At 35.9% G+C, this 27,268-nt stretch overlaps 1 protein-coding gene across 2 annotated transcripts in view; it reads left to right on the plus strand.

Annotated features, from left to right (window-relative positions):
- Window positions 1–27,268, plus strand: part of KCNH8 (potassium voltage-gated channel subfamily H member 8) — a 385,706-nt gene that overhangs the window by 93,356 nt on the left and 265,082 nt on the right. For both annotated transcript variants that reach the window (XM_017955938.2, XM_003895159.4), the window contains exon 2: window positions 20,050–20,283. In XM_017955938.2, the coding sequence (XP_017811427.1) occupies window positions 20,050–20,283 (234 nt within the window). The remainder of the gene's footprint in view (window positions 1–20,049; window positions 20,284–27,268) is intronic.

A 27,268-nucleotide genomic window follows, 5' to 3' on the forward strand; every position in this document is an offset into this window, starting at 1 on the left:
CTTATACTTTAATTGTCCAAGCTTGTATAGAATTCAGAAAATGATCAGCAATTAACCTATAGGATGCTTTTGTAAAAATTAGAAAAGGGCACTCCTGGTGGACAGATCAGTTAGGAAAAAGAACCTCCTTGGGTGACTCCTGGGGTGCAAGGTTAGTCACCAGCACCCTGTTTCCCGTTTGGCTTAGATTCTTTGTGAAATACACAAATACACAACCCAGGATAGCAGCCCTTGGGTAAGGGATGAGTGTATGAGAATTGTATGAAGCATCTGAGAGGTATGGTATGAAAGATGCCCTATAGCACCTGAGAACACATCCAAATCTCAATTGGCATGGGTCACGTGTAGTGGTAGCTACAGGTCTCAGAAATAGTTCTTGGCCATTTCAGAGAATACCGTTCATGCTATTGTCAAATTCAAAGCATGAGGAACAGCTGATTTTTATATATTGCTGATGTTTGACACACAAAATGGCAATTTTCTATGATTCAACCTAAATAAGTCTCCTATTAGTAGTGCTTGGCCATTTTCCAATATTTTGATTAAAATACCATTTGTCTCTTATTCTTACACCTCAGTGTCTTGATATTCCTCCCCCTCCACCACTACATAAACTGAACTATTATCTTAAATGGGAGCCATCTCTGTATGGAGCTGTTAACTCTTGATAATGTTGAAAATAACTTTGATTTGATCTTATTGCTACTGTCAGCACACTGAGTGGGTGCCAGTTTCAGGACACAATAGTAGGTTAGGGACATTTTAATCAATGAAAAGTTTGTAGCAGAAGAATCACTAGTACTACTTGTTAAATATACCTAGAAACATGAAACAATTGGAATTGTTTCTGGACAAATATTCTACAAAATGCGTGTAGTATTTTTGTAGGTTATAATGCTTACAGTGAGCTTCAAGAAACTCTAGAACTTATGCTTCTGTGTTTTGCTACTTTGTTTATTATAGGGAAAGAAAAGGAAGGAAGGAAAGAAGTTAAATATTCTTTCATGAATGGATAAAATGTGGTATATGCCTACAGCTGAGTAGTTCAAATGGAGCAAATAGATGTACAGCATATCCTTGAATAATATTGTTTCATTCAAGTCATTTATTATAACATTGATGAGAAAAAAACATCGGTTCCCAGAGTGGGGCCACTGTTTGTGTGGAGACTTGTGTGGATTTTCTCTGGGTACCCTGGTTTCCTCTCACATGTCAAAGATGTATACACTAGGTGATTTGACCTGCATACATGGTCCCAGTCTGAGTGAGTGTGGGTGTGTGTGAATGCACCCTGCAATAGAATGATGTCCTGTCCAATGCGGGTTTCTGCCTTGCACCCTAAACTTCTGGGATAGGTTCACTCTGGCCACTCTATGACACTGAACTTAAGTAACTGGGTAAATAATTATCTTACTTGTTTTTATTAACCTTTCTTAAATGTATGTATAGTTTGCACTTATCTCAGTGTTTAATATAAAAAGTGTGTTGGATTTTATTTAGAAGTTTGGTGACATTAGGAGAAATATGCCATAGGAACTTAACTCTTGTTTATATCAATTAGTCTATGGTAAAATTGGTTTTATTATACCTTGCTTTGCTTAAAGTCACAGCTTCCAAGAACCTATCAATGACATTAGGTGAGTCTTACTATATAGTTATCAATGTGATAGATTTCGAAAACAAAGTTCATTGGGAGGGGGTAACTTCAAAATAATCCGTATAGAATGATACAATTTATGTAAATTTTACAAACACATAAAACATTTTAAAATGCTGTTTATTACACAAAAATATGATGAAAGTTTAAAACAAAGGTGAGTAGATTACATGTGCACTCCAGAATTATGTGTGCCTCTGGGGCATACATATGTATCCTCTGGGGAAAGATGAGAGGGACTAAAATTGAGGAAACAATGTTGGCTGCATCTGGAATATTATCAAATTAGAAATAAACATGGAAATATGTTAATATTTGTTAATTCTGGACAACAGGCCGTGAATGTTGGTCACATTACTTCCTTCAATTTTTATGTTTGAATACTTAAGAATAAAGATATAACAATGATCATCTGTGTAAGTCTGTTTTACGTGGAAAATTTAAATATTAACAAATTAGTGGATTTTTCTTTAAAAATGCAGATGCTGTTACCTTTTTAATGCCATCAGAGGGTATCAGGCACTTCAAATTCACAGTTACAGCGATCTAAGGTTCTGAGTGAAAGACATCCTCGTTGAAATGACTTGATTTTCTTAAACAATTATTTTAGAAAAATGGCCAAAATTGAAATCAGGAAAACTGACTTTCAGCATAGATTTGATTATCCTCACTTGGAAAACAGCCATTGTGCATTTGTTTGATAAAACAAATTTCAACGTAGGGCCTTGTAGTTAGATATAATTTTTACATAATGTCATTGAATAAATGATAGTTTTACGTGTAGTTTATGTAACTGTGTGTATATAGTTTTATGAGATGGGGGAAGGCAGGCAAAAGCTTGGTAGTATAGTCTCAGACCTTTAAATAGTATGTAAAAGGCTTCACAGATTCATCTCCATGAAGGGAGATTTCATCTCCATTGCTCCACAGTACCAATAACCAGTGCAGAATACTAGGGCTGAAAGAAACTTCATTGAAGTTGTTAGTCTCTCTTTGAATCCTGGAAGAAGTCTTCATTTGAGTCTTTGAAAAAGTCTTCATCTGGGTCTTCCTCTGTGTGGAGATGGGTACATGCAGCTTTTTGGTTAACAACAGAAACAACAAAAATGTGGACAGTCATTATCTAGATAAATTACATACTCTCTCTTCTCTTCTTACGTCGTCGTGTACTGCCTCCCTTCTTCAACCTGTTCATATGCTTGAGACGAATGACTCCCGTGTCTTTCACGGGGAGGGAGGTAAGCAGGAAAACCCTGGTATGTACACTGCATGGTGTACGTTTCTGAGAGTTGAAGGTGGAGTAAGAGGGCACTGGTTCAAATATTAAAATTTGTTATTCTTGTACTATTAGGTAGAACTGTGACACTCTAACCATTTTATATGCCCTTTCCTCAGAATCTGGCAAAGGAAGATGTGATATAAGTTTAAGATGAAACAAAGCATAAAATTATTCACTCAAGTTGCAGCCTTAGAATGGTATAGATTCCAATAATAGACATCCATGTAGAACATGTGTAAATGAAGATATTTAAGACAAGAAAAATAAAAGATGAAGGAGTAGATTTTAAACACAGAAATTATTAACACCTTTCTGTAATACTCTAGGTTTCAACATCCTATGTGCCATACATATGTTATGCTAAAATATTTTAATGCGATTGTCAAAAACATTAGTTGGTTAAAAAACCCAGTTGAACTTGACTTTATTATTCTGTTTTGACCTAATTCCTTTGGAAGTCACTTAGTTTATTTATATGTTAATGTTTTTATCTGTAGTATAAAATGGTATGAGATTGTAGGAGGTAAATACAGTTCTCATGGTCCAATTAAATGGCAATACATGTTAATGCAGCAACAAACGGCATAAACTTTTTTGCTTTTTTTCTTTTTGAAGTTGGTATTTATAAATCCCTTAGGAAGAACCACTTGATAGGAGGTCACAGGTAGCATCTGTAGATGTTTTTAATTGGCGTTTTCGTTGTTGAGTAATGGAAGAGTCTTCAGATATTATTCAGTCAGTCTATTCTCAGAGCTGCCCATGGTCTGTGTGGGAATTAGACAAAGGCATCTTTCCTCCAGTGGACATGGCCCAGTGCTAGGGCTCATGGCTTGGTGAACGAGTGCAGGCTGGATTTCAGTCCTCATTCAGCCCTTTAGCTGCACACTCTTGTTCAAAATATGACCTACTCAAATGTACGTGCCAGCCCTGGTGGTGGTTCTCCACAATCCGTGATGGTTTATAAAACCCTCTTCTTCACATTAGTACAAGGAATACACACCTGAGTATTAAAGGGCAACTGCAGTGGGCACATGCATTGAATATTAGTGTGTTCCTTGAGTTCAGTGATTTACAGTAATCTGTACAGAGGCAAACACAAATGAATAATTAAGGTCATGTAAATGTAGACAGTGAAGACCCTATGCTTTACAGGCTGAACTTGGAGCAAGTGAAAATAGCAAGACTGAGAAATCTGTGCAATTGTATATCAGCTCTGATTCACTAAAGTACGTGAACCACTGAGGGACCCAGAACAGAATCAAAGGATAATGTATATGCAGGGCACACATGTGCACAAGCATGTGTATGTCTTTTGTTTCAAAGCAATTTTTATCCAAATTTCATATCCATTGCTTAAGAAAAAATGTGATTAAAAGTTTCGTTTTGAAACTATTGGCTAAGGGATAAATATATTTATATAAAATTTATATATGTCTTGTAAATTTTATGAAGAGATATTTAGCAGTTGGATTTGGAGTATATTTCAAAATAAAGATCTTCAGAATTCAGGGCTTGGTTTGGGGACACAATCCAAAAAGCATGGCAAGATTATTTCTTAGATTTTTCAAATGGCCTCAGAAGTCATGTAGGCTGTTTCTGCACCTCATGGTAGTCTGCTTTCAGTTGCATTTGTGCGAGTCATCCACGTTAGTATTAGTTCTTTTGGTAACAGGGAGATCTCCATATTTAAGGTAGTTTGTGACCTTTTGGATAGCCTTAGTTACTAGACAGTTATATGGTCATGCTGAGATCTTTTCCTTATAATGTCCATCAGTGGGCTCTACTTCTGTTTCCTGGACAAACCTAGAATAAGGCTGCTCTCTCTTCTATGTGACAACGCTGCAGATATATGAAATGGTATAATTTCCCTGTCTCAAGACTGAGAAAATAGTAGACTAGACAATGGTAAAACAAACTGAAAAAGAAAAAAATATCCAGGAAGTGGAGAGATTATTCCAAGTCTTTGTTTTTGCAGACACTTGCACCCCTTTATGAGAATTTATTTGTATAGAATAATAACTCTCTTTTTGTGATTTAATAACCACATGCTGAGGAAATACATTTTGCTTTCCAAATTGTGGATGAATAACAATGCCAGAAGAGCTTTTACAAAGGCACAAGAACCAATTACTTGTCCTCCTTGTTTCTAATATTGTCTCATATAAAGTAGAGGGAAATAAATGAAGCTTACTATGATGTTACTTCTTAGCATATGTTAGCATACGTTTATATCATAAAGTACACATTTTGGGTTTTTTTCCTCGATGAGCTTTTGTTGAAAATTATAGAATTTGGTACAAGTCTTCAAGGTCATTTGGTACCAAGTGTCTAGCAGTGAGCAGGAGAAGCGTATCTCACAGTCTTTTTAATTCCAGAGGATGTTCCGAATACTAGCTTTAATTTTTACTCACACTAAAATTTCAAAGGAGCAAACCTAGAAAGTTCCCAGAAAACATATGTAATTATTAGAATACAGGACTAGCTAAGTAATTTTTGATATATTGATTCTTACATCACCATTCAAATTGCAGTTATAAAGACAGGAATAAATAGGGAAATACTCATGATATTGTGTGTTTCAGTTCGGAACGCTTTCAGCTTAAAATACCAGAGAACCCAAATATCAGTGGTTTAAACAAATAGGACTTTTTTTTTTCACCTAATAAAACATCTGGCTATAGGCTTTTGCTGGCCTATTTTACTATTAAATGATATTATCAAAAATCCAGGATTTTTTCCATCCTTTGGTTATGCCATATCCAGGCATGTCACCTCAAGGTCACAAGATAACTAGTACAGGCCTGGACACCACAATCACATTACAAGGCAGGCATGAGGGGCAGAAAAGGTAAGAAGAGCACAATGGCCTGGATGGTGAGAACATTTCTCTTCTCACAGCTCTCTTTTAATAGAAATGAAAATATTTTAACCTAGATACTTTCAAACCTACTTATGCAAATATCTCACTGGACAGCACTTGTTAACTTGACCACATAATGGCAAGTGAAAATATCAGTTTCACAATTATGGCTATGCTATGATAATATGTATTTAAAATATTAATGGGGAAAAATTTTAGAAACTAGTCTAAAATGATTACCAGTAGCTGAGAAAAGTAGAATGATGGGATCTAACCATCTACCTACCTACCTACCTAAGCTGTCTATTTAATCTAGTTTCCTAATGTTTTATAATGTGGCTACCTTAGGTAACTAAATCATGCATTTATAATAAAATTAAATGTATTTAACCTTAAAGATATTAGACTTCGACTTGACCGATTCATTGCTTTATCAAGTATCTCATCTGACATCACATCCACACATCTATACTGAACCGAAGCAGGGAAAGGAGCAGGGAAGCCGTCCTGGTATCTTTTAGCTAGAGCATATTCAGTATCATAACCAATGCCTTCCCCAGTGTTTACGGACTCAAAGCATAATTATATTGATTTCTTTAAAAATATATACTGCAAATCATATTTAAACATAAAATATACTTAGTATTGGCATGGAAACATTGTGATTAGTTTCATCTAGTTTCATGAGCTCCCTCTTCTGCTTTCTTGGCTACTCTTTTCAGGCTCATTTGATGGTTTCTCCTGATTTTTTTCAACCTTTGACAGTTGAAGTTTTCTGGATTCAGTATTCAGACTTTATTTTTGCTCTGTTTTTACTTACTCTCTAAATTATCCAGTTTCTCCTAACTGCAAATTTCTATCTAAGCATAGCTATCATCCTTTAACTTCAGACACTAGGCCAGGCGCAGTGGCTCATGCCTGTAATCCCATCACTTTGGGAGGCTGGGATGGGCGGATCACCTGAGGTCGGGAGTTTAAGAGGAGCCTGACCAACATGGAGAAACCCCATCTCTATTAAAAATACAAAATTAGCCGGGCATGGTGGTACGTGCCTGTAACCCCAGCTACTCGGGAGGCTGAAGCAGGAGAATTGCTTGAACCCTGGAGGTGGAGGTTGCAGTGGGCCGAGATCGCGCCACTGTACTCCAGCCTGGGCAGCAAGAGCGAAACTCTGTCTCAAAAAACAAACAAACAAACAAAAACTTCAGACTCTATTCAACAGCATACTTTATATCTCCTCTTGGATGCTTAATAGACTTCTTAAACAGCATATAGAAGACCAAACTGTCAAAATTACCCAGACCTGCCAGGTTTTTGTTCCACCTCATAAAATACACCTCTTCCTTTCTAGTTATCAAGGCAAAAGCATTGACATCATTCTTGAATTCCTGTTTTTTTTTTTTTTTTTTTTTTCAATCTCCAACTGCAGTGGAATCCATAGGCAAATTTTTCAGCTCTTCTAAAAATGTCTCAGATATGACCGCTTCTCACCACATTCATTGGTATCGCTCTGGTCCAAAATCACCTAATATTTTTTATGGACTGTCATGATAACCCTCTACTGGTCTTCCCAGTCTGGCCCTTGTTCTTCTATAGCCCATCCTATTTTGTTAAGTGGAAGAAATTTAGGGTTGAGATATTTAATTCTAATTAAGATGCTTCTGCTGGATCGTAATATTCAAACTGTTTTCCTTTTGTCCGTTTGTATTTGTCTTTTTTCTTTCTTTCCTCTCTCCCTCTCTTCTTTTCTTCCTTCCTTTTATTCTTAAGATTAAAACTGTATGCAGTTTTTACATTGTTCATTATAGTCATTAAGTTCTAGTCACTGTTCACACATAACCTCTGTATCCATATGGGAAGTATCCATAATTCATTGACTCACCACCTGTTTGAGATAGAAAGGATCTGGGAGATCATATGATTCAACTACTTCACCTTACACATGAGACAGGTAAGATCCAAAGAGGGGAAGTGACTTTAGCATGATCATACAGTTTTTTATTGATTGAATTGAAACCCAATTCTAAGATATCTCATGTGTAGACTAGCGTTTTCCCAAAGTAGAAAATATCTACTAGATATAGTATATCTAATATGTAAACCTCCTCATGACTTAGGTCTAAAAGGTGCTCAATCCACAATCTAATCAGCAACAGAAATGAGTTTTCTCATGAAAACACAATTTTGTAAATTGCAGATTAGGTGGCTGCCATGGTGTCATATCAACATAACTCAGGTGTATTGACAGCATTGCCTTGGAAAAATGTGTGTGTGTATGTGTATCTTAGGTAATATTCAGTTATAAAAATACACACACACACACGCTTGATAAAAGAGAAACCATTCGTGATGGAGCAAGTATACAGTTGAGTATGCCTTTATAATTTTGTGTATAAGGGACTCAGGTATGTGTGGCTAACAAATCATAAATAACTTAACTACAATACTGAAAATTGTAATAGTCTTAATTAAAAAATAGGCCATGATGATAGAGAATAGTTGAGGGAGGGACCTACTTAGAGAAGATGATCAGGGAAGGACTCTGAGAAGTGTACATTTAATCCACGACCTGAAGTATGTAAAACAAGGAGAAGAAACCACATGAGCAAAAGCCTTGAAAGTGGAAAGAGCTGGGAAGAACATTCTTGAGTGTAAGATATCAGGTGTGAGGAGTGAGTGAAGTTTTAGGCAGAGTATTCCAGGCCGTGAAAGAGGTAGTTTAGATCTCATTCCAAGTGCAATGGAAAATCTTTAAAGAATATAAAACAGGAGGGTGATACGCATGATTTTTCTGCAAAGATTTCTAGGTAGTAAAACCAAAAGCAGGTGTTAAATCCACATGTGGGTTAGGTGAGCACCCTTCAGAGTCATACCATAGACATCACTAACGAGAGAGTGAGAGTCCCATTACTAGGGTACTGGTGCAGAGGAGGCAGGGCAACCACTTTATGGGAATATGATAGAGGGGGATTAAAGGATTATAGGTGCATGAAGTTATGTATTGACCTTTATGATCCTCTCCAAACTTTAAGCTTCTATAGTTCTATCAACTAAGCTAATTATTGAAAATTTCTTTTTAAGAATAAAAGAAAACCATAAGATCAAAGGGGTTATTATTCAGAAGGGAATTCCCACCCTCACCCCAAACATAGAAATCAAGTATATACTTATCTAGAAAGGTGGTATCCCCCTTTCTACATTGGAGCTGCAGAATATAATCTGAATCCCCTTCCATTAGAGCAGAAGGTCTTATTCTTTTGTGTGATAGCTCTCACTGAGTAATCATGTTTAAAATGAAGGTCACCAGGTCCTATACCTTGGAGATTCTGTTTCAGTAGACCTGAGGTAAGGTTTGTGAAACTGCAAATGTAATAAGCAACCCAGGAGATTCCAATAGATGAGGTGGATGAAGTGAACAAGGACTGTACTTTGAGAAACAGTGGGCTTCGTGACAACAAAAGAAAAAACAAAACAAAAGAAAACCTATTTAGACCCTAGCTCTAGTTCACCTCTAGCCATCCTCCACTGAACTCAAGAGTATTACAGCTGTAAGGATAATTTAACTTGTATTGTTAGGTTATGCAACCTTTCTGAGCCAAAGTTTCTTCATCTATAATGACATTTACCATAATAGCTATTGTGAGGGCCACAGATTCAAAATACAGAATGCTGACCTGAGCATCTGGCACATCACAACTGCTTAATAAACAAAAGCTATTATCTGCTTTATTTCAGCCTAATTTATTTAGCTTCCTTCTTACTACTCATCTCTATTCTGTCATGCAGAGTCAGCATCCACCTGTGTTGATTTGTTTCTCAACTATTGTCTTCTTCTTGCCTTGACCTCTCTTGCAGACTCCTAGAGACTTGCCTTAAGCAAGTATCACCTTAATTAAAGTTTTTTTTCCATCTCTGCATTATTATAATGACTCTAGAAGAAAACTCCGATGTTACAGCCATGGAATAGCTATGACCATCAAATTAGTTTAGTCTTGTGTTTCCTGTTACTTAACTTACAATTATCTCTTGTAAATCTACTCATCTTTCCTGTTTAATCTAACATGAGTACTGCAAAGCAGAAGAAACTATGCAGGAGACAGATGAGATTCTGGAAAATGCTACCAAATTATGGAAAACATTTGAATACCATTATCTTTTGCAGAATATAAACAAAACTTAAATGGAGAAAGGTCGGTCCACTCTGATGGATTGGGCATACTAATTTGCATATGTTGTCTTCAAAAAGTCAAATTTAAAAGACCTATAAGGGTAAAAGTAATAAAACGACTAAAACATGGCTGAATTAACCATTTTTTTTCCTCAAAGCCTCATGTATGCTTGAAGTAAAGAGGCTGTTCCAGTCTATTTGAAATTAAAAAGAAATATTCTTTGAATTAAATATAATTGCAAGTAAAGTCTAGACTGTGCTTCGGGAGAATCAGGGGACAAGTTAAATTAAATGTTTTGGGAATCTTAGTATTCATAGAATATGGCTAGTTTCATTTGCTAGATTCCACTTAACTTGTCTTTCAGTAGGCCAAAAAAGATGTCAAGATAAATAACTATGTTTTTCCAATAAAAATATTGTCTTGTGGTCTTACTTTGTTTTTAAATAAGCTTCTAAAAGAAATTTTTTAAAAGGTATAAAATTAAAGTCCCACTTAGCCACATAAACATATGTTTATTTAAGAGAATAAAATTTCAGTAAATGAAAATTGTCCTAGAAAATCCAGGCCCTGTCACTTTCTCCTTAACTCTTCACTTTTCCTTTACCTCTGGGTTGGGAAGTTACAATTTTTATCTACTATTCATTTGTATATTTTGAAAGGGGAAAGTTATGATGAAGAATAAGCTTTCTCCTTCTTGCTCTTTGCAAAGGCAGGGGAAAAGTTTGACCACATTTTCTTTACCCAATCTACCATAGTTGGACCCCTAGGTTGATTCCATGTCTTTGCTATAGTGCATAGCACTGTGATGAACATATGAGTGCATGGTTTTTGTTTTTTTGTGTGTGTGGGTTTTTTTTTGTTATAATGATCTATTTTCCTTTGTGTATATACCCAGTAATGGGATTGCTGGGTTGAATGGTTGTTCTGTTTTATATTCTTTGAGAAATCTCCAAACTGCTTTCCACAGTGGCTGAGCTAATCTACATTCCAACCAACAATGTATAAGCATTCCCTTTTCTTCACAGCTTAACTAGCATCTGTTATTTGACTTTTTAATAATAGCCATTCTGACCGGTTTGAGATGGTATCTCGTTGTGGGTTTTGATTTGCATTTCTCTGATGATTAGTGACGATGAATATTTTTTTGTATTTTTATTGGCCACTTGTATGTCTTCTTTTGAGAAGTGTCTGTTCATGTCCTTTGCCCATTTGTAATAGGGTTTTTTGTTTGTTTGTTTGTTGATTTGTTTAAGTTTCACATAGATTCTGGATATTAGATTTTGTCAGATGCATAGTTTGAAAATATCTTCTTTCATTCTGCAGGTTGTCTGTTTACTCTAGTTTATTTTGCTATGGAAAAACTTTTTAGTTCAATTACATCCCACTTGTCGATTTTTATTTTTGTTGTAATTCCTTTTGGGGACTTAGCCAGAAATTCTTTGCCAAGGCCAATGTTGAGAAGGCTATTTCCTAAATTCTCTTCAGGGTTTTTATAGTGTAAAGTCTTACATTTAAATCTTGAATCCATCTTGAGTTAACTTTTGTATATGGTGACTGGTAGGGGTACAATTTCATTCTTCTGCATATGGCTAAACAGTTATCTTAGCACCATTTATTAAATAGGGGAGTCCCTTCCCCATTGCTTGTTTTTGTTGGTCTTGTCAAATATCATATGGTTGTAAGTGTGTGGCTTTATTTCTGAGTTTTCTATTCTGTTCCATTGGTCTATGTGTCTGTTTTTGTACCAGTACCATGCTGTTTTGGTTATTGTAGGCTCATAGCATACTTTGAAGTTGGGTAGTGTGATGCCCCTGGCTTTGTTCTTTATGCTTAAGATTATTTTGGTTATTTGAGCTATATTTTGATTCTATATGAATTCTAGAATATTTTATTCTAATTCTGTGAAGGATGATGCTGGTATTTTCATCCGAATAGTGTTGAATCTGTAAATTCTTTTTGATGGTATGGAGAGATACTGATTTTTTCAATCCATAAGCATGGACTGTTTTTCCATTTATTTATATCATCTCTGATTTCTTTCAGCCATGTTTTATGGTAGAGTTTTTTTTTTTTTTAACTCTTTGGTTAGCAGTATTCATAGGTATTTTATTTTCTTTGTGGCTATTGTAAATGGGATTATGTTCTTGATTTGACAGTCAGCCTGGACATTGGTGTATAGAAATGTTACTCATTTTTGTACATCTATTTTGTATCCAGAAACCGTACTGAAAGTGTTTATCAGTTCTAGCAGACTTTTGGTAGAGTCTTTAAAGTTTTCTAGGTATAGAGTAATATCATTAGCAAAGGAGATAGTTTGACTTATTTTCCCATTTGAATAACTTTTTATTTTTCTCTTCCATTATTTTTCAATATGAAACTTATTTATTGAACTCTAAGAGACAATAAACCTGACAAAAATTAGTACAATTCAACACTAAAGTTCATACAGGTGGAAAAGTGAAATTTACAAAATTTATTGATGATTTTGCTAATTCTAAATTATGAAAGAATATATAAATTTGCTTCAAGTTTGTTTATCTTGATGAGCTTTCACCTTTGTTTAGTGAAAGTTTTAAAATTTGTTAATACAGGGTTTTTCTTCAATAAGATTGCTGTTTTTAAAATTAAGTTATTTTTATTAAGCCATTCAAATGAATGATGAAATAACTTTAAGAAGATTTTGTTTTGTTTTGCTTTTTTGGTTTTTTTTTTTTTTTTTTTTTTTCTTTTAGATGGAGTCTCACTGTGTCGCCAGGCTGGAGTGCAGTGGTGCGATCTCAGCTCACTGCAACCTCTGCCTCCCAGGTTCAAGCGATTCTCCTGCGTCAGCCTCTTGAGTAGCTGGGACTACAGGCACACGCCACCATGCCTAGCTAATTTTTGTATTTTTAATAGAGACAGAGTTTCAACATGTTGGCCAGGATGGTCTCGATCTCTTGATCTCATGATCTGCCCGACTCGGCCTCCCAAAGTGCTGAGATTACAGGCATGAGTCACTGTGCCTGGCCAAGAAGATATTTTTGAGTATGTATGACATGCATATGACAGAAAATTCAAAAGTTAAAGTGGGTATACAATGAAAATAAGTCTCTCTTGTTTTTTTATCTTCAGCCATATAGTTACTTTCCTTCAATCATTTACTGTCGCTAGGTTCTTGTAGATCTTTCCAGTGCTATTCTAAAGAATCATCTCAAACTTTAATGTGTACATGAATCTTGTTAAAATGTGGGTTAAGATTTAGTGGGTCTGGACTGAAACTTAAGATTCTGAATTTCCACCTCCTGAGGCTGATGTTGCCGGCCCAGGACCATGCACCCAATGGCAAGGTTGTGAAGGATGTTTGTTTCTGTTTGTCTCTCTGTTTGTTTGTTTATTGGACTGAAGGGAGCAAGATAGTCTCATAAACAGATGCAGTTTTCTGCTTTCTACTACTACCTCAGCACTAGAATTCCAGCTTTGAGCTTTGCATTGTTACAAAGCTTTCTTCCAATCTTTGTCTTAAGTGATAATCTATTCAGTATTTAAAAAATCAAACCATAATTGAAGAATGAAACATAGTAATATGAAGCCTGATACTGGATGATGTATAAATTACAAGGACTATGAGAAATCTTTTTTACAAATTTTTAATCTGCTGTTTAAACAAGGTTAGAAAAGTTACCAAATGAAGATAACCTCCTAAATTTTGGCAGAAGGCATGCTGTAAACTTTAGCTTGGAGCCTGTACTATTAATCTAATAAAGACGCTATCATACTTGGAAATGATGCAGTTAAGCTCCCTGAAATCAATATGAAGTACAAAGATCGTTTAAATATTTTAAAGTCATACACATTAATATTCTATCTTCCTATACAAAGTAGTCTCCAGAAATGACTGTATTCAATATCACAAGGGATATAAACGTTGTCTTTGTTGAACCTGTATGTAAAGGTAATTCTGAAAGCATGGGGGGCAGCTCCCAAAACGATGTCAAAAGTTCCTGTTTGTTTCTTGCTCTTTGCAGGAAAGTGAAGAATGGAGGACTTACATTTGTCTACCTTCCTTGTCAACAGCGTATGTTACTACGAGTACTTGCTAACCCAATACAAGGTTTCTTTTAAAAAGAGAACCAATATCAAAGATACTCTTCAGAAATAAAGATTTGAACTATAAATGTCTCAATTTCTGCATAATTGGCAGAAAGAGCCAGGAGAATACAGGTTTCTGTATGATACCAAGTCAGTGTGTATCAATGACCCCATTGCTTTGAATGACTCCAGGGATCTGCCATATGGAGAGTTATTTCGCTCGGTGCTGAGATGGTTATTTTTAAATATTTGAGGCTACAAAGGGAGAATGGTTTGTATCTACCTAATCTTCTTGAGCACACGCTATTCTACTTAAAGCTGTGATTCTCAAACCTAAATTATGTAGTAGTATACTAAATGATATGCACAAGTCATAGTAGAAACAGCACAACCTTTCAAAGTTTCAATTGAATTAAAAGTTTTACAGGCCCATATCAAAACAAAATAACACTACAACAAGCAATAATTTATGAAAGGGTATAATGAAAAATTATGATGAATTTTTAAGTTAAATGTAAGATTTGAAAATAATATCAGGCTTAGGAGTATGCTTCTAGGCCCTGTGGAATACAGATTTATTGGCCAGTAGTAGGATATTTCAGTGGGAAACTTTTTGAAGTACTGCGAAATACATTAAAAGAATGTGAGATTAGAGACCAGATTATTTGAGGAGAAACGACATTTCTGTGCCGCCTATGAGACTCCAGAGTGGCTGTATGCAAAACATTTTGAGACCACAGAAGTTACTGTCCTATTTCTGAAATACAGATTTTCTGCATGAAATTAGGAAGTGACATAGAGTTTGCTAACACATCCAGACTGGCTTAGGAGATGTCATCAATGAATTTTTAACGTATAATCTGTATAGAGAAAAATCCGTGTCTTTGGGTTTTATGGAGACTGAAATAGGTAAAAACATTTTTCTACAATTTGCCCACTTCTCCTGCTAGTAGGGAGCAAGTCACTTCTTTACAGAATGCATGGCATAGTAAAATAAGTCACATAGACTGAGTTTTCATCTCCAGCATTGGATCTTAGACAGGAAACTAAAGTTCTCTAGGTCTGTGTTCTCTGAAAAGTGGGACAAGTACAAAGATGAAAGAAGCTAATAGTGGATCAATGTTTATGTTCTTCTCTCTTTTTTATTTTCATCTTTTATACCTTCCCCTTCTCTTTGGGCTTAAGAAGTTAACAATAAACAGTACATCTTCATTTGAAGGGGAAAGTGGTGCTCTATATTAGATCAGACTCAGTGACCTGGGTGTTTACCAATCATGAGATTCTCTCTGAAGATTCATGAAAGCTTTTTGCTAAGAAAGCATTTAGAGAAATAGTCAACTACCTCGTGTATAAGTACATTTATATCTTACTGTTTACCGTCACTTTCAAACTGAATATATATACAAAAATGACCTAGAAACAAGCAGAGAAAAGCCGTGTGGCATTTAGATGCATATCGCATATGCATAATTGATTTCTTAAAAGGTTAAATACCCTTAGCATATGTGTGGATAGTGATATACCCATGATGAGCCCGTAGGTATTATGGCAGTGGCTTTGTTTTACGTAATTCTAAAGTAAATGTCATGTTTCTTCTTTAGGGATTCCAGGACTGGGATTCAGAAAAGCATATGTTTCCAGGTAGATAGCTGGGCAAGACAGGCTACTTTCCCAAATGTAAGGACCATTCATGTAGCTGGTACACTGAGCTTTATGAAGCTCAGGCTGCCACTAAATTCTCTTTAGAATTGAAATGCAATTACATATCGAGGACAGGTGCTAAATATAAACAGAAAAGACCAAATACATGCCTTTATTTTTTCCTTTGTTTTTTCAGTATATTTGTGGAAAGAATTAACCACCTCAAAGACACTACAATCCTTAATTGAAACACACAGATCAGTCAACTTGGTGAATCCTTCAGCATCTTTTGTCAAAAGTTTGTTGCAGCTCTGAAGGACTGGTCTTTTCTTGTATTATAAACAATTATAAAGATGCTAAGGAAATTAATAAATGAAGCAAAGTAACTAAGAAGTATACCAAATGAAGTATCATTAAATATGTCCTGAATATTTAAAAATAGGCACTATGTTGCATGAGGATACATAAGTAAGGGGTGAAAACTACGTAAATGTGAGTGATTATTACAAAAATTCAAATTATGAGCTTCTTCTTTGGGGAAGGAAGGAAATACAATTTGTATGGTATACACAGGGGTTTTCACTGCATACATGATCTACATGTATTTATTATTGTTTAATAATATTACACAATCTTTACGGGGTATCCCATATTTCCTAATTTTTTAAAGTGGCAAAGGCAAGCTGGGTATGGTGTCTCATGCCTGTAAACCAGCAAGGCCAAGGTGAGTGAATCACTTGAGCTCAGGATACAAGACCAGGCTGGGCAACATGACAAAACTCCATCTCTACAAAAATTAGCCAGGTGTGAATTTTTAATGTATAATCTGTATAGAGAAGAATCTGTGTGGTAGTGTGTGCCTTTAATCCCAGCTACTCTAGTGGTTGAGGTGGGAGGATCGATCGATCAATTGAGGCTATAGCGAGCTGTGATTGTGTTACTGCACTCCAACCTTTCTTTCAAAAAAAGAAAAATACAAAAGACAAAATGACAAAGCATAGTGAAGAGAATGCAAAAATTAAGTTGGTAAAAAATCCAATGTAATATAATTATAATAATAAAAGTAAATATATGAATCTTAGGTTGAAGAATGTATTTTTCTATTATACTTAAAAAAAAAACTTGATATATGCCATGTGCAAGATACAACTAAAACCTAAGTCCCTGAAAATAGGAATATAGGAAAAGATATGCTAGACAAATACTAACAAAGAAAGCTATTGTATCTATATAAATAGTTTAAGAACTAGACTTTAGGATAAAATGCAATGTTTATTCTGCCTGCAATTCTTGTTTCCTTATTCATTCTCTGAACCTACTTCATCCAAGCATCTGCTTCTAACATTCTAGGACTTATGATAGGCCATCTTGATCTATTTTTGTCTTATTCCAACCTAATCATTTCAAAGCCCAAGATGTTTGATCTCTTAACTCTAGTAGTACCTATTATTTGTGTACCACTGATTTGGTACTTATATGATGTGTTTTAGTGTTATTTATGTACATGCATTTGTTTAATTAAATTACGATGTCTTAGAGCTAGAGATCATGCTTATTCTTCTTTAAACACCTCCTGTCACCTCACTCCAGGACTTGCCATCTGGTAAAACTGTGTTACCTGGTATTATCGTATAATAGAAAGTTAATAAACATGTCAGCAGTCAACTGAAAAATGGCTTCTGAAAGTGCATTAAAAGCTTTTTTAAAGATGTTTAGTACTTTGTCAATGCTATGTATTTACATTTTCTAAGTAATCTTCCAGCCAAAATTTCAAAATGGAGTTGAGGAGAGACACACACTATTGTTAAAGGGACCCAAAGCTGTGCCGAGTTGATGAGACTGAGACTACAACCCCCAGTAGGAGGGTACCCCTCTCTGGAGACTCCCACAGGTTTATGACTATGTGATTGTTAAGGACTGGGACCACATCTAATGAACTTTTTACATCCACATCTGAAACAAAGTCCAACATACAATGTATAGTCAATAAGTGATTCAGCAACATGTGAAAGAATTAATTATAAGTCTAGGGTAATGTAATTCACTCCTGTGGCTTCAAAACAATGTATAATGGGAGTTTCTCAGTGTGTGTCTCTAGCTCATGCTTTCAGAGGGAGAGAGTGGCTGGGAAGGCAGAAAAGCCAGCTGGGTGGAGGCGGGATGCTGATGCTTATACTACAGTTGGTACTCTGGGGTTAGGCGCTGATTGGAGCAAAGCTGAGTAGAGTGGATTTGGTTTTGCCAGCCGATGGTGGACCATGTTTGGAAACAAACAACAAAAGCTTAAAAGGAAATGGAGAAACAAATGGAAAAGATTTTCAGTGCTTCTCCTGCTGGCCATCAAGAAGTAGCTGGAGTACCTTCTTTCGCATGGCAGGAAAGATAGTCTGTCCGCTGCAAACCTCGTTTAAACTTACTGTTTTGTGAATAGGCAATATATAAAGCATGTGGGATGAAATTCAAAAGGTACAGTAGGGTGTATGGGAAAAATAAGTGTTTTCCTACCTCTGCCTATAGTTACTTTCTCTAGAGACAACACAATTACCAGATTCCATTTATTTTTAGGTATACAAAAACATTTCATGTTTGGTATGCATACACATATGCATATATATATATTTATTTCAGATAAATAGCTCATATAATAACATACTATACTGAATCTTGCTTTTTAACAAATTAACAGCTTATACTGTAGTTTTTCCATTTTTATCTTTATCTTTAAAATCCCAGTCTCTAACACTGTTGGTATACCAGTGTCCAACATTTGTTTCATGTATGAATGATTAATTTGATAATAGTATCTAATTCATTCATAGTGACCCTAAAAGTCACCCACCAACACATTTTATGAATGCCTCATCTTAAACCCCATCTCCAATATGCATCTTTTCTTTTCTCCCTGTTGACATTATATTCAAATTAAATCTCAAAAAATTTATCCCATGGAAACCTTCTCTGAATATTGACTGTCTCTCCCCCAGGAGTTATTTCTAAGCACTTAATAATAGTTTACTCTTACTGATTACTTAATAGTTTACTATTTTGATTGTCCTCTAAGTCTTTTGTGTTAATATTATAACCATAAATATGTGAATAGCCCTCTTTTTTTTTTTTTTTTTCTTTTTGAGATCGAGTTTCGCTCTTGTTGCCCAGGCTGGAGTACAGTGGCACAATGTTGACTCACTGCAACCTTCACCTTCCGGTTTCAAGCAATTCTCCTGTCTCAGCCTCCCGAGTATCTGGGATTACAGGGGCCCACGACCACGCTCGGCTAATTTTTGTATTTTTAGTAGAGATGGGGTTTCACCATGTTGGCCAGGCTGGTTTTGAACTCCTGACCTCGTGATCCACCTACCTCGGCCTCCCAAAGTGCTGGAATTACAGGTGTGAGCCACCACGTCTAGCCTGAATAGCACTCTTAACAATAATTTTTTATTAAGTAGTTGTTTGTGCCAGACACTTCACTAAGCACATAATATGCATGATCTCATTAATTCCTACAACTCACCTATGAAGTAAATAACATTATTATTATTGTAGCATACCGGTCATTGCCCTGCCAATGTCACCTTGACTCACTTGGAGATCGTATCCAGACCATTTCCTTATATGCCACTGTTTTCTGGCATCTTTCTGCCAGAGTGATCTCTGGAGAGTGCACTTAGCTCAAGTGGGTAGGTCAGAAGTGCCAACATATTGACATCCCAGGAGTGAACTTTAACCAATTATGTGTGGACATTAGTGGGTAAATACTTCTGCTTTCTCTTCCCTTTGTGTGACAACCTTTAGTTGTACTCCTCACAATTATTTCAGGACCCATATATTTTGCCTACAGCAGTGAACCCCTTTTTAACTTACTCTTTATTTTCTTTCATCTCTTCCCTATCTCAATTTACTACTTGCTTTCTTCCTGGAATCACCTCCCAAATAAACTAATTATGCTCAAATCTTAGTCTCAAGATTTGCTTTTGGGGAAAGCAGATTTAAGGAAATTGAGGTTTAGAGTTCTTGAGTAACTTTTTCAAGTTCACCTATACATTACATGGCAGATTCAGTATATGAAGCCAGAAGCCATGATCAAAAGCATCATCCCTTACTGCCAACTAGATGGTAGGTGCCACAAAGCAGACCAGTGAACACGTATGTTTCTTCCACAGTGTGTTTCAAAATGCAAGCCTAAGTCAGAACTTAATGCATGCTTCTGCTGGTCAAGTCCATTTTATGTTTTGTAGTGTCTCTTTTCCACTGCTGCACATCAGAACGTGCCTTTTGGCAGTTAGCTAAACACATATGCTGGTCATTTATACAGGAATTGTGTATAAATTCTCATACTTATCTAGTTGCTGAGTATCTTCTCCTTGTTTTTCTATAGATAGCAACTTCATCCTCGCCAATGCCCAGGTGGCTAAGGGTTTCCCTATAGTCTACTGTTCTGATGGCTTCTGCGAGCTTGCTGGATTTGCCCGAACTGAAGTCATGCAGAAGAGTTGTAGCTGCAAGTTCTTATTTGGGGTTGAAACCAGTGAGCAACTGATGCTTCAAATAGAAAAGTCACTGGAGGAGAAAACAGAATTCAAAGGAGAAATTATGTTCTACAAGAAAAATGGTGAGTTGGCTTTCTTTGGTGCTCACTGGAGAGTAGTTTGAAAGGCTGTCTTCTTTCAACCTAGTAATTGCTCCACGACTCCATTAAGGCTTAATGGCATTTCATATACATGCAGCCTGTTATAGAAGTTTCACAAATGACTTGGATGATAGCCTTGTTTTTACCATTAGTAGCATAAACTGCCTAGAAATTTTGAATTAGAATTATAACTATTCAATGTCAACGAATAGTTAACATATATTAACTGAGTTAATATATGTTAAAATAAAGTATGTTACTATTATATTTTGGTAATTCTTAAAATATATGTTCTGTATAATAGGTTATTTGTGTATTAACAACTTTTATCCCGGAGTTTTTCCCAAATTTTATGCCTTAAAGAGCTACATCTCAATTCCAGTCATTAAACACAGAGATCCGCGTGTTCCCTGCAAAAAAGGAAGTCAGTTAAAAAAAATAATCGGCATATGCATTTTCTTTTCCAGTTACCTAGCCACAGAGTCTTTCTCACTATTCTCTTAAATTCTAAACACAAAACGGGAGACACATAACATCTCATGTTAGAGTAAATTTTCCTGGGCTCCAAACTGCCCCTGGGAAATACTAGGTATTTTCTTGTGGCTGCAGTTTTGTGACTCTCTTTTAAATGAAAGAGGATCTAGGGGTGTGTAAGGTGTCCGCAGTCCTTGGGTTCTATGTAGGAATACATATCATTAGCAAATGGGCCCTGGTACTTCAGGTAAATTAAAGAGAGAGAAATGGGAGAAATGCTAGATCAAAAATTAGAGCAAACTAATATTTTATCAGTATCCAAAATTCTCATTTTTTCTTTAATAGCTTTCCTTTTCCCTTGTAGTAACATAATCCTCTGAGTTTTAGCTAGTGCATGGCTACCAAACTAGAAAAAATATTTCCCAGTCTTATTTGTAATTAGGTTGCACTTGTGACTAAGTTTTAGGCCAAGATATATGAGAAGGAATATTTTGTGCAATCTCTGGGTAAAATATCTGAAAGGGAAATTGTTTGTTCTCTAATTTATCTCCTTTCCCTTTCCCATGGTGTGGACAGAACTGTGCTCTAGAAAGTACATATATTGAAGTCATAACCCCCAAATGATTGTATTTGGAGATAGGGCCTTTAAAAAGATAATTAGTGTTAAATGAGGCCCTAAGGGTGGGGACCTAATCCAATATGACTAGAGTCCTCATGGGAAGCAGAAGAGGCACTGAGGGTGTTCACACACAAAAGAAAGACCACATGAAAATGCAGCAGGAAGGCAGCTGTCTGCAAGCCAAGAAGAGAGGCCTCAGGAGAAACCAAACCTGTCAGCCCTGTGATCTTGGACATCAAGCTTCCAGAGCTGCGATAAAATAAATTTCTATTGTTTAAGCTACCTAGTCCATGTTATTTTCTTATGGCAGCCCAAGCAAACTAATATGCATATGTTAAAAAGTTAGGACAGCTTAAGAAACTTTTGGGCTGAGACGATGGAGTTTTCTAGATATAGGATCATGTCATGTGCAAACAGAGGCAGGTTGACGTCCTTTTTTCCTATTTGAATACCCTGTATTTCTTTCTCTTGCCTGATTGCCCTGGCCAGAACTTCCAATATTATGTTGAATGGGAGTGGTAAGAGAGGGCATCCTTGTCTTTTGCTGGTTTTCAAGAGGAATGCTTCACTGATAGGTGCAGCAAACCACCATGGCACACGTTTACCTATGTAACAAACCTGCACATCGTGCACATGTATCCTGGAACTTAAAATGAAATAAACTTAAATTAAAAGAAGAAAAGGAATTGCATATTTGAAATAGAAACAATAATGGCTAAGATGTTGCTAAAGTTTATTTACTGGCTCTAAAAAAAAAGATAGTTCCACCTTTTATTCATTATAACAATATTACAATAATGTTTACTCCTTCCCTTCAAAATAAAAAGTTAAGACAAGGCTGGAAAGCCAGTTTCAACCATTTGACAAGGACAATAACATAATGAAATGCAGAGCAACAAGACAGAAGGAACCTGGGTATGTTTACAGATCCACTTTCCGCTCCAGACAACAAAATTTCTCTCTTGTTGCATTTCTATCTTGTTTGAGTCACTTATTTTGGGGTCTTTGTGTAACAATATTTAAATTATACTGTAACTCAGGGTTTCCCAGACTTGCCACTGTTGATATTTTGGGCCAGTAATTCTTGTGGTAGAAGGCTGTCCTGTACAGTGTAGACGCTTAGCACCATCCCTGGCTTCTATATCTTACTCTCATTACTTTGAGGTATTGAGATCAATGTCAAGAAGAGCCTGCTTATGGAAATTTCATCCCCTTTTGTAAGTTATTTTTCCTTGGAGGATATTCCCTGATGATGTGAATTTTGGATATACAGTAGTTATGAAGTATTGGAGACTATCTCTTTGGGACAGGATACCTCAATTCGTTGGCATTGGTAACACAGTTCAGACCATTGTGTCCTTCCCAGTGTCAATACATAAGGCCTACATAGCAAATATGATAAAACAAAAGGATTCCAGCTCTATGTAATTATACCATAATCATTGAAAGGAGGCCTGAGATAAAAGAAAATGGAGGATGTTGCTGAGAATGCAGACTGGCAGGGAGTGATAAAGCTGCCATCCGGTGGAACAAAGAGGAAAGGATTTCCTTTGTCTGAAATATCCGCTGACTGCAGACTTGTCCTTCTTAAGATAGGCGCCTTGTGTAGGTCACTCCAAATCCGTACAAATATTTTCCTTTTTAAGCCACTTCACAATATCCAAATCTAGGTGTCAGGACCAAACAATGGAGACTTATAGGCTAGATAGCTAGAAAGTATGGCGTACAGGGTGGGAGCAAGAATTTCTTGAGCCCAGTTTTTTAATAAGATGTCTCTGCAACCTTAGACACACTTGAGTAGAAATCATTAAAGGCACCAATTCCCTTTAAGCTAGTCACCATGGGGAATTGTCTGACATTCTAAGAAAACTAATTGATCCAGTTACTAGACTGAAAATTGCCGTCTACCCTAGGCTAATCATACGGCATTATAACTATTTATATAAATTTCTGCCTGTAAATGCAGTTGTGAGCTTTTGAAGGCACACGTCTACATCCCCAGTGCCTGGAGGCTGGGGTTTCAGCGTTGTTAAGATGGTAGTTTCTTAGCAAATACTTGCTGAAGGGAATTGAAATTGATTATTAGCCTATGGGTACTTTAAAATATGCCTGGATTTCTGGTTTTAAAAAATATTCTTATGACTTAAAGTGTCCTCCTTCCTTTTTTCAAGGATCATTTTCTTTTAATATGCTTTAGAAAGCAGATGCTTATCTTATCCTACCCAGATACATTTTGACATTCTGTGATTGTGCTGTGCTGCCTATTTGTTCCTTAATGCTATGATTGCTCTCCTGACCTTACAGAAAAAGTGATAGGGAAAAGCTATCCAACACAATTTCTCCGTGCTTCAGAGCTATAAAACCACATAGTGGGAGATCATCTCTGGTTTTCCTTGTTTGTTCTTGTTATCCTTCAAGCTGAGAATGGACACGCTGAGATGTCATGTCCTATTTGTTTTCTTCCTCACTCTAGCTTGTTGGCAGAACTTTAATATCAGCGAGTTGTGTCTTCTCTAATAGCATGAAAGACCGTCATGATTGGACCTACCAGCCTTAGCTTTTATATGTTCATCTTAACATATCTATCCTCTCTACAGAAAGCTTATTTTTTCCAACCTATTTGCATATTAGTAGGTCCAATATCATCAGTTTCCTGGAAAGAAAAACGTAGAGAACAAAGATTTAAGGTTGTTCTTAGGATAATATTGCCAATTTTGCAAAAAATATTATTGTGGTATATTAGTTTGTTAGGATTACCATTATAAAGTACCACAAACTGAGTGACTTAAACAACAGAAATCTGTTATCCCATAGTTCTGGAAGCTAGTAGCCCATCTAGATGTTAGCTAGGTTGGTTTCTTCTGAGGGATATGAGGAAGAATCTGTCCCATGCCTCTCACTTCGCTGCTGGTGGTTTGCTGGAAACCTTTCGTGATCCTCGGCCTGTAGAGTGTCACCCAGATCTCTGCCTTCACCTTTACATACAGGTCTCCCTATGTAATGGTCTGTGTCTACATTTTCCCTTTTAAATGAGGACATCAGTCACATTGGATTTGGTCCTACTCTAGTGACCTCCTTTTAACTTACCTCTGTAAAGACCCTATCATCAAAAAGGTCCCATTTTGAGGTACTGGGGATTAGACTGCAACATATCTTTTGGGGAAGATAAAATTCAACCTAAAACGTCTAGTTACATTTATATTGAATAGATTAGGAATTAAGTCATTTGCCCAAGATTACAAACTAGTAAATAAAAAAACAACCCAAATGCATAAACATTCGTGCTTGACTTCAAGGTCCTTGATCTTAAGCCACTGATTCTCTGTGGAGGTGGAGATGCTGCCATCTCCCAGGGGAAGTCTGCAAATCTCTGCAGGTTTTTGACTCAGTAATTAGGAGAATGCTTTTGTCATTTATTGGGCAAGATTGAGTTGCTAAATATACTGTAATGTGTGGAATGATCTTGCAATTGAAGAATTGTCCAGTTTCTTGCGTAACTGTCTAATGCCCAGTCAGACTTTCCAGGAGGTGAAACACTGGTTTCTAATTCCCTGAATCCTGAACTTAACATACAGAGTACTTTTTGAAAGGATTTATTTCCCACTGAATTTTCAAGAATAAAACCGTAGTGTGAGTGAGTGAAGACTGAACTTTATCACGTTCAGAATTTCACCATGTAAGAAAATCTTATTAGTGGCTCACAACACTTGTTGGTCTGATGGAGCACATATTCAGGTGTTCTGCACTCAGAGGCATAGCATTTGCAGTGATTCTACATACTGGTCCAATTATGCAACTGTTTTATTATATCTTCTGCTCTAGTTGGTCATACCTGAGCATTTCTTGTTGAGATATATATTATCAGAGTAAATGACTTCATTTTTATTTTCTGTTTCTCTCTCTCTCTCTCTCTGTGTGTGTGTGTGTGTGTGTGTGTGTGTGTGTATATATATATATATATCTGAAAATAATGTGTGTAGGTAGGCAAGTTTTATAACGATGATTTTTATTTCTAGATAGTAAAAAGGGAAATACAGCTATTTAAAAGAGAATCTTGGGTTTTGATAAGGTTGTGGATAACTCTTTACTCACAAACGCTTTCATTCTCACGTCACCATCAAAGTTTGCCATTTCTGTGTGTATACCTCCTGAGCTATTGCTTATTTGATGTTTGTCTTTATTCTGATTCACTGTTTTATTTTACTTAAATAAATTGTAAGCAAAAGAAAACTAAGCCACTACCCTGAATGCAAAACCAGGATCACTAATTTCAAATAGAAGGCAAACATAAATAAATATTAAATGAAAACATTGGTTTTAAGCTTTTTAAAATCAGAAAAGTAAAAAGTATACTGGAAATCCAAGTAATAATAGACCTAATCAATTTTATTATGCCAACCAGCATGTACGTTATTTTATTTAATTTTCCCAGTAACCCTTCAAATAAATATGGGTTATTTCCCATTTACAGATGAGGAAACTATGATGTAGAAAATGATTTAAACACAGGTCTAAATGTTATGTCATGAACAGGTCCCAATTTGTTGCCCCAGTCATTGTTCCTTATTTTATTTACAGATTGATTTATTTACAAATTGATGCGCTTCAATTTATTTATTTTTACATTTTAAAATTTAATTATCTGAGGACATAGTAAAATGCCCCAAAAAGCCCATTCTTTTTAACATGTTAGGTTTTCAATTGTTTGCGATATGGATATATGGATACATATACATATATATAGTACATATATATATGCCTATATGTATGTGTGTTTACACATGCACACGCAAACACACACACACTTGTTAAAACAAAACCAATTCTTTTATAATTAACTGCCTTTTTTTAAAGGGAGAATATTTCCAAAGAGGGAACCTCTGTTTACAAGCAAATTTCAAGCTGAACTAAGCTGTTGAATAAACAAAAACTGGTGTATGGAAATAGGGAGGGCTGAAGAGGCTTCTTTAGCATTGGGATGGGTAGAGGAAAAGAAGGGGGAATCGCGACAGATAGTAAGAGGAGAAAAGGGGAGCGAGCAAGGGAAATAAATGGGGAAACATCTGGTGATCTGGTGGTATTTTATCCACCAACATGTCTAAAGGTAAGTTTTATATGCTAGCTGCATATTTTAGCTTCAAATACACATTTTAACTAATATGTACATATTCAAATGTAAGATATTTATGTTTTCCACTTAAAATAATCTTGTGTACCACCAGAAGTATTAATACTGCTCTTTGGGCAAAACGCTGTGTTCACACAAGTATACACATAAGCTGTCTGAATCGGGTATATTCATAGTCAGTCTTACGATTTCAGATCGTGATAAAAGTGAAAAGGAAGCAAATTTCTTCATGACCTCCCTCTTTTACAATGAGCTATTCATGACAGACAATTACAGTAAGAAACATTACTTACTTAAAAAAATTATTGTGTATATTTTATATAGATATATATGACACTATAGGATATGTGTATATATAGTAAAATGGTTACTGGGTGGAACAGATTAACATATCCATTATCTCACATAGTTATCCACTTCCACCCCTGTGGCAAGAGCAGCTATAATCTACTCATTTATCAAAAATCCCAAGTACAACACACTATTATTAACTATAGTCGTCTTGTTGTACATTAGATCTTTCAACTTGTTCATACTGCATATTTGCTGTTTTCTATCGTTTGAACTGCATCCCCCCAAATTCTTCTCCCCACCCCAATGGTAACCACTGTTTTATTCTTTGTCTTTATGTGTTTGATCTGTTTTTCACCTTATGATTCCATATATAAGTGAGATAATACAAGTTTTCTTTCTGTGTCTGGCTTATTTCTCTTAGTATCATATTCTCCAAGTCACATCTGTGTTGT

The sequence above is a fragment of the Papio anubis genome, chromosome 2, assembly GCF_008728515.1.
Source record: "Papio anubis isolate 15944 chromosome 2, Panubis1.0, whole genome shotgun sequence".
Classification (NCBI taxonomy): domain Eukaryota; kingdom Metazoa; phylum Chordata; class Mammalia; order Primates; family Cercopithecidae; genus Papio; species Papio anubis.